Source organism: Cervus elaphus, chromosome 2, assembly GCF_910594005.1.
Source record: "Cervus elaphus chromosome 2, mCerEla1.1, whole genome shotgun sequence".
Classification (NCBI taxonomy): Eukaryota; Metazoa; Chordata; class Mammalia; order Artiodactyla; family Cervidae; genus Cervus; species Cervus elaphus.
In genome coordinates, this window is record NC_057816.1 from 10,382,520 (window position 1) to 10,391,524 (window position 9,005).

General features: G+C 51.9%; 1 protein-coding gene across 1 annotated transcript in view; it reads right to left on the reverse strand.

Annotated features, from left to right (window-relative positions):
• The window catches only part of FADS2 (fatty acid desaturase 2), a 37,592-nt gene extending 29,741 nt beyond the window's left edge, over positions 1-7,851 (reverse strand). The window contains exon 1 of the mRNA XM_043872252.1: positions 7,442-7,851. Within this exon, the coding sequence (XP_043728187.1) occupies positions 7,442-7,648 (207 nt within the window). The 5' untranslated portion in view covers positions 7,649-7,851. The remainder of the gene's footprint in view (positions 1-7,441) is intronic.
• Between the last annotated feature and the right edge of the window lie 1,154 nt (positions 7,852-9,005).

Below are 9,005 nucleotides of genomic sequence, written 5' to 3' on the forward strand. Positions count from 1 at the left end.
GCTCAGTGGTGTCTGACTCTTTGCAAGACTATAGATTATAGCCCGCCAGGCTCTTCTTCTGTCCATGGGATTTTTTTTCCAGGCAAGAGTACTGGAGTGGGTTGCCATTTCCTACTCCGGGGGATCTTCCAGACTCAGATCTTGAACCTGCGTCTCTTATGTCTCTTGCACTGGCAGGCGGATTCTGGGAAGCCTCCCAGCTCTGCAGAGCAAGATGAATCTCTAATCCAGCTTCCCTTATCTGGGCACATGGCCAGGAACTGGGGAAGCTCAGGAGAAGCAAACTCAGGGTGGCCCCAGGCACAGGGACTCTGCAGAACAAGGGGTTACAGAGCGAGATGCAGAGGAGGGACCCTTTATTCTCAGCTGGATCCAAGGATGCTGACTTCCTTTCCACAGTGGGGAGATTTAAGCAGGATGAGGGCAGGGTGGGAAGCCCCTGTGCCACGTCCCCTCCAAGGGAAAGAAGCAATGGAGGCTGGGGTGGGGGTAGGGGGCAGAGGGCTCTTGACGAGAGGGTCCCTGCTGATGCCAGGCACAGGCAACCCAGGCATGAAGGGATTACAGTAAGGAAACACATCTCAGTAAAATGCAGAACATACCAGCAATGCTGGGGCTGGGTACACGACCTTCGGAAGGCTGCAGCCAGCAGGAAGTGGACTGCTCCGACAAAGATCTAGCTGAGGGGGTGGAGCTGCCCTCCAGGCACAAACACCAGAGGGATTTCATGTAAATATCTTTTACCTTTGGCAGCAAAGAGGTCACCAAGTTTCCTCTGCTTCCTGCTTGTTCTTTTCTGGTTTACTGAACTCCCTACTATGAGGACTGGTTCTAAATTGGGAAAGGAGTACATCAAGGCTGTATGTTGTCATCTTGCTTATTCAACTTATATGCAGAGTACATCATGCAAAATGCTGGGCTGGATGAAGCACAAGCTAGACTCAAGATTGCTGGGAGAAATATCAATAACCTCAGACATGCAAATGACACCACTCTTATGTCAGAAAGCGAACAGGAACTAAAGAGCCTCTTGATGAAAGTGAAAGAGCAAATAGATGGGGAAACAATGGAAAGAGTGACAGACTTTATTTTCTTGGGGCTCCAAAATCAGCGTAGTTGGTGACTGCAGCCATGAAATGAAAAGACACTTGCTTCTTGGAAGAAAAGCTATGGCAAACCTAGTAGTAGAAGTAGTGCAGTGAAAGTCATTCATTAGTGTCTGACTCTTTGCGACCCCATGGGCTATACAGTCCACGGGATTCTCCAGGCCAGAATACTGGACTGGGTAGCCTTTCCCTTCTTCAGGGGATCTTCCCAACCCAGGCATCAAACCCAGGTCTCCCACATTGCAGGCAGATTCTCTTTACCAACTGAGCCATGAGGGAAGCCCATGACAAACCTAGACAGCAAATTTAAAAGCAGATACATTACTTTACCAACAAAGGTCCATCTAGTCAAAGCTATGGTTTTTCTAGTAGTCGTGTATGGATGTGAGTTGGACCATAAAGAAAACTGAGCGCCGAAAAATTGATGTTTTTGAACTGTGGTGTTGGAGAAGACTCTTGAGAGTCCCTTGGACTGCAAGGAGATCACACCAGTCAAGTCTAAAGGAAATCAGTTCTGAATATTCATTGGAAGGCCTGATGCTAAAGCTGAAACTCTAATACTTTGGCCACCTGATGGGAGGAGCTGACTCACTGGGAAAGACCCTGACCTGAGAAAGACTAAAGGGAGGAGGAGACAGGGACGACAGAGGAGGAGATGGTTGTGTAACAGGAGGGAAAGGGTCAGGGCACAACTTTTAAAAGAATGTCATAACCCAAGGACACAACATAAACCAATTAGAATCCAATGGGACCAAAGTGGCAGGCAAGACTAGATCTTAATCCTCAATCCTCAAGTGAAATGACACACCCAGAGGTGCCATGATAGTTCCACAGCACTGTTGGAAGTCCAAGGAGTGGGCAGTGGCCCAAATCCTGGAAATCTCCACCCCTTCCCCAAAATAGCTGGAATAATCCTCCCACTCTCATTAGCATATGAAATTATGCAGCCTATAAAAACTAACCACATCAAATTTTGCGGCTGGTTCGCCCTTTGCGATGGCCCTTTTCTCTGTATCTGAATAAATCCACTTCTTAACCTATCACTTTGTCTCTCACTGAATTCTTTCTGTGGTGAGACATAAAGAACCTGAGCTTCATTATGTCCTGAAGCCAGGTACTGTGTGTTTTGGCTGTTTCAAGTCCCAAGCAGGGTTTTGGCTGGTTTTGAGTTCCAGCCACGTGGGTTCAAGTCCCAAAATGGGTTTTGGCTGGTTTGAGTCCCAGCCATGGGGGTTCGAGTCCCAATCTGAGGTAAACGGTTTCAGTTGGATGGTATCACCAACTTGCTGGACATGAGTTTGAGCAAGCTCTGGGAGTTGGTGATGGACAGGGAAGCCTGGTGTGCTGCAGTCCATGGGGTTGCAAAGAGTTGGACATGACTGAGTGACTGAACTGAACTATTATGCATGCTGGGAGCCTGTATACCCATGTGCAGGAGGCTAAGGGCCCCACAGTAATGACCCTGCACACCAGTGGAGTGTTCTGAAATTTAAAGAATGACTCACCCACAGCCAATGTGAACCTGATGATAAATAACTTTCCCATTTCATAGACCTGGAAAGTGAAGTTCAGGGTTAAGTGCCTTGCCCAGGATTCCTAAAGCTAGAACTCAAACCCAGGTCCTCTGCCTTTCAAACCTGCAGCCGCCTGACTTGAGGAGGCCAGAGATTCATTCCATTTTCAATCTGTTGCCTTTTCCCAAGAACAGCCTAGGAGAAAGTGAAAACAGGAATGAATCTTGACCTCTTCTCACCTTCCCTGGGTTCCCAGAGGCGACGGATGCAGACAGGGTAAGAAAAGGCACTGAGACAATGCACAGAGGTGGGGCAGCTGGGGTCTAGAGGTAAAAGTTCCAGATTCAAGTCTCAGTTTGAAAGGAGAGAAGCAAATCCAGCAGGTGCATTCACTACCTTTTAATTAATCACCTTTGTGCCCAGGACCAACTTGGAGCTACAGAGATGCTGGGGGAAATGTGTGATGAGTAACTGTAATATAAGCATGCTTAGTTGTGTGTGCTTCTTTACCCCATGGACTGCAGCCCACCAGGTTCCTCTGTCCATGGGATTTTCCAGGCAAGAATACTGGAGTGGGTTGCATTTCCTCCTCCAGGGGATCTTCCTGATCTGGGGATTGAACTCACACCTCCTGCATTGCAGGCAGACTCTTTACCTGCTGAGCCATCAGGGAAGCCCAAAAGTGTATGATGAGTCTTTGTTAAGCATGAAAAATTCTGGATGGAGGGTGGGAAGGAGGTTTGAGATAAATTAAGAGTTTGGGATTAACACATACATACTACTATATATAAAATAGATAAACAACGAGGACATTACTGTATAGCATAGGGAGCTATATGCGATGTCTTGTAATAGACTCTGAAAAAGAATCTGAAATCTGTATGTATGTATGTAACTGAATCACTTTGCTGTACATTTGAAACTGACACAACATTGTAAATTAACTATCCTTCAGTTGAAAAATAGGAAAAAAAAAAAAAAGTTCTGCAGTGGTGGGACCCTGCCTCTGAAAGAGGAAAGAGGCCCTGGAACACAGGCAAGGGCTCCCTTTGCCCACAGCAAGGCAAAGACCAGAGAAGAGCCAGAGGACTAGAGGGGACGGAACCCAAGGTGAAAACAGGAAGGAAGGAGTAGAGGAGGAGGGAAGGGAAGATGGGCTAGGAGGTCTCCCTGATGGTAGATCCTGAGTTGTGGTCTGAGTGTTGCCAAGAGGGGCTTCCCTGGTGGCTCAGATGGTAAAGCGTCTGTCTGCAATGGGGGAGACCTGGGTTCGATCCCTGGGTTGGGAAGATCCCCTGGAGAAGGAAATGGCAGCCCACTCCAGTACTCTTGCCTGGAAAATCCCATGGGCAGAGGAGCTTGGTAGGTAGTCCATGGGGTCGCAAAGAGTCGGACATGACCGAGCGACTTCACTTTGCCAAGAGGGGCTTCCCAGATGGCGCTAGTGGTAAAGAATTCACCTCCCAGTGCAGATGTTAAGAGATGTGGGTTTGATTCCCGAGTTGGGAAGATCTCCTAGAGCAGGGCATGGCAACCCACTACAGTATCCTTGCCTGGAGAATCCCATGGACAGAGGAGTCTGGCAGGCTCCATAGGGTCACAAAGAGTCAGACACGACTGAAGTGACTTAGCAGGCATGCTGCCAAGAGAGCAAGGTTTTTAAACCCAAGATCAATGAGAGCTACTCACTACAGGCCTGATCTGTACAATTGTGCCTTGTGAGCTGTAAAAATTTAGTTTCATTTTTTTCTGCTTGAAAGCAGAAGGACCAAATGACAACTGCTTGCTCTTGCTCTTCTGTAACAGGAAAATCCCCGGTTGAGGCCCCAGAGTATCTGGCTTCCTTGACTGCCAGCCTCAGGTGAGGATTCTACTGCATCTAGATTGGCTCAGAACGGTGCATTCAAGTGCTCCCAGGAAGCTGACCTCTATATACCCATCAACTCTTCCCAAACTTTACAGGACTGTAAATAGTCTCACTGCTCCCACTCTGAGGAAGTCCACGCCCAAGGGCAAAGCCACTTGTTCAACGGCCAAAAAGTAGTCTCTCCATTCCCAGCCTGTTCTGGTGTCCCTGGAGTCCCCTTTCCAGAGACACCAGACTTCCTGTGTGGTCTTATTCAACTGTGGTCCCAAGCAAGAAAGAGAGAGAGAGAGAAAGGAAATCCAGTTGCTCACTCCACCATTATTCAATAAGATTAATGCATTTCATGCCCCAAAAGTTTTATCTCACAAGGCAGTAAGCTCTGGGCATAGAGATTCTTTCTGTGTCTTGCTACACCAAATGGACCTGGCGCAGATTTAAAAAAGTTTCCTCCAAATTCCTCCTTGTTTACTTTACATTCCAGCTGTTACATAATCCTCACTCTTACACTCACTTCTCTGATAACGTAATATGGAAGAATCTTGTCTGTAGTCTATTGCAAGTTAATCACTGAAGGGATGTTTGCCTATAAACTTAAATTATACATAACGGCTCATCTCTGGGAGCCCTGCTTCCCAGGTAATGAACACTGAGCTAAAGTATTAATACCTTTGTTTAGCTCCCAGAAAACCTCCTGACCAAACCTGTCAATGACTTCAGGGAACAAGACACTAACACATCCCCTTGCGAGGCTGATGGAAACCAGAAGTGTTCGACTTTACTCCCGCCTCTTCAGTATAAAAGGATCCTGAATTCTAATTCAGGCAAGATGGATCTTTGGGGCAGGAGCCCACTGTCTTCCCAGTTTGCTGGCCTTAGGTAAAAGGTCCTTATTCCTTGCTGCAACAACTGTCTCTTGACTATTAGCTTGTCATACAGTGAGCAGTACATATGTATAGTCATACAGTGAGTAGACTTAGTAATGTTGCAGTAAATAACACTCCATTGCATTTATCTAATGCTTGCAGTTTATGAAATGCCTTGCCACCTAAGAAAATATATTTATTTAATACTATGGAATAAATGGGCTTCCCTATCCCTGGTGGCTCAAACAGTAAAGAATCTGCCTGTGATGTGGGAGACCCAGGTTTGATCCCTGGGTGGGGAATATCCCCTGGAGAAGCAAATGGCAACCCACTCCAGTATTCTTGCCTGGAGAATTCCATGGACAGAAGAGCCTGGCGGGCTACAGTGCATGGGGTTGCAGAAGAGTCGGACACAACTGAGCAACTAAAGAAAACAACGGAATAAACAGACCAATCCACCAGACCAATCCACAGGCTTTTGACTTTTCCTTCTAGGAAACTTTTCAATGAAGACTCAACCATGGGCAGGAACCTTCAGAACTTATTAATGAAGTCATGGCAGGACTCCAACCAAGAGTCAAGTCTTTACTTAGGAACTCATCTTACGCCACCTCCTCACAGGGTTGTATAAAGGTCCCAATGAAATAATAAACTGATGGTGCTTAAAAATCTTATACCCACTTAAGTCACGATCACTTTCACAGCCCCAAGGGCTTAAGCCAAGTTCACAAGCAGGTAAAATGGGATGGGGCCAAAAGCTATCACTTACCCTCTGCTGGTCAAAGCAAGGAGCCAAGTAACAGCTTAGATTATAGCTGTCTGACCTGCCCCCATCCTTTGACTCTGCCTGTCCCAAAGAGATAGAAGAGGTAGGGAGATGTAGAACTCCACTCACTGACAGGCCCATAGAGCTTGAACAGCAAAAGCCCAAACAGCTCAGCATGCCAGACCTCCAGGTGGGATGAGCTATGTCAAGTTGACCCCTGCCTAGTCACTCTCCCAAGTTCTCTGCGCTGTCAGACTTCTCGGCTTCCGGCTCAATGCCACCAAGAGTGGTCCCTTTCTTTCCTCCCTGCCTCTCCGAGTTCAGGGGCAGGTGGGGGAGGAGGGGGCGCGATAGGGGTGCTGTGCAGTCACAGAGCTGCCGGTTTGGTGAGTAAAGTTGAGGGTGAGATGGGCAGCCCTGGCTCGGGGAAGATCCTAGGGCGCCCCTACCTCTCCCAGGGAAGGATGAAGGAAGGGCATTCTTGGCAGGATTTGAGAACAGAGGACCATTGAGCTGAAATCCCAGAGTAACCTCGGGTGCAGCCGGATCTGTTGCCAGCCTGGTGCTGCTATAATGTCCCGTCCCAAGGCCCCTCTCCACCTGGGTTTTGCAAACTCCAGCCCTTTTTCTTTCCACCAGTTTCCACCAGACGGTGCTGAAGCACCGTCTCCTCCCTCCCCCTCAAGATCGCCGACCTCTGCGGGGGGTGGGGGCGAGGAGGGGGGGGGTCTCGGTAGTCTCAGAATGCGTGGGAACAGGAGCTACCAGGCGGGGTCTCCGAGGCAGCCATTGCGGACCTTCTGAGACTGCAGTTCCAGCAGGAGCCAGCCCCGGCCGGGGACGAGCTTTCTTTCCCCGCCCCCTTGTCTGGCCGGAGAGTGGGGGACGCGCGCGGAGTCCTGCACCTGGCTCCTCTCTCGCTCCTCTCCGCGGGACCCAGGGGCGGCCATCTTCCACGCTGGGGGCGCCAAAGTCTCAGGGTCCCGGCGCCCCGGTTTGGGGGAGTTCCCAGGCTCCGGCTGAACTCGGAGGAAGGAACGGACGCAAGGGTCCGAGCGCGCGCGGTAGATCCTGCACGGATCTCCACCGCTTGGGTCTGCCTCCGGGGCTCCAAAATCCGAACCCCACGGCACGCTGACCCAGCTGTGCCACGGGACGAGGATTCGGAGGGGGATGTGAGCGCCGTAGACACTTTTCCTTCCCACCGGGACGGCCCCCCCAAGCTCCACTCGGCGCTGGAGGTGTTGTCTGACGTCCTGAGACCCACGGCTCCTGCCTCCCTCCTTCAGAGGAGAAGGGTGGCGGGAGAGGCCCCAGGCCCTTACCGTAGCATCTTCCCCGGCGTAGTGCCCGATAACCCGCTGGCCCCCGGGGTGCCGGCTGGACCATTTGGTGATGTTGTAGACCTTGCGATCGATGACCAGCCACTTGTCGGTGCGCAGGTTGTGCTTCTGAATCTCCTCCCAGCGGAAGGTAGGCATCGGCGCCTCAAGCTCGGCGGCCCCCTCGCCCTGGTTCCCCCCCTTCCCCATGCTGCCTGCTGACCGGGTGGCCCAGTGCACTGAGGTGAGTGCGGTCCGGGCCCTTCTCGCTTTCGGCTTTTGTCTTCTTCTCCTCCTCCTCCTCCCAAGACGTCCCCTCCCCCAGCCTCCTCGCCTCGGCTCCGGAGTATCCCTGCCTTTCCTCTCCGCTTCCAAGTGCCCCGAAGCGGTCCCCTCCCTCCGGCCCTCCCTCCGCCCCCCTCCCCTCCCCCCTACCCCCCCAGCTCGCAGTGGACTTTTGCCTTCAGAGAAAACTCCTGGGTAGCTCAGGGCCTCGAAGCCTTCTTTGCCCGCCCCTCCGGCTCCCCCCGCCCGGGGCTCCGCATCCTCCCGCGTTCCCCTCCGCCTGGGTTTCCACAGTGATCAGCAGAGCGCCTGCACCAATCCGGGCACGTCGCCCCTCCTGCCATTGGCCCAGGAGGATCTTTCGAAGGCCAGCGGGCTGGGGCAGCGGTTCCCGGCTCCCCCGCCTGCCGGGCCACGCGGAGCCCAGAGGGGCCGGGAGGCCGGTTACGTGTTCGAACTCCTCCCTCCCCCCACTCCAGCCCGGGGCGCCCGAGGAGATCCCAGGGGAGCCTGGCGGGCAAGAGGGGGAGGCGGTTGGGGTTCCGGGCGCTAACGCGCATGCCGGCGACCCGCGCTCCCGGGTGTGCACCTGATGCCCGCACAAAGAGGGCCGCGCGGCTCCGCGCGCTTTGCGGTGGGGACCGGCCCAAGGCCGGGCTGGCGGGCGCGCAGGCGCGGCCAAGCCACCGGGCGGGCTGTTTCCACTGGGACCGGCCTGGTTAGATGACGCCCTCCCCTAACCCGCTGGAATCGGTACTCCAGTATCTCCACATTGTGCTCGCTGTCCACACTGGCGCCCTCCTGCAGCCTCCCTGGGGGAACGCCAGCCTGCGGCTGGCCCAGGGTTCCAAAGCCTGTAATCAGTGAATCTTAGAAAAGAATTGTGGAACCTCTTATGTGCTTCCTTGTGTTCGGCGCCATGGTGGGGAGAGGACGGAGGGGGACGCCGTGGTGGGGACGCGAGGACTTGGTTCTGGCCCTGAACTCAGGAATCTCGCAATTGGGAAGAAATACTATGGAAACGATACAGGACCTCCTACGATGAATTGTTCAGTGCTGTTATACAGACTCCGGGAGATAAAGATGGGGATATCAAAAGAATAGACCTGTACAGGCCCCCAGCGCTAATGGACCGAGCTGCTTGGGATTAGTGCCCTAGTGAAAGGATTGCCTGGCTTAGAAAGCTGAATTCCTCTACCCACCCAGGTTTTTGCCTAGTCTAATAACTAAAATGATATAAGATATTATCAGGAGAAAAAGAAACATTTAATAATATGTATAC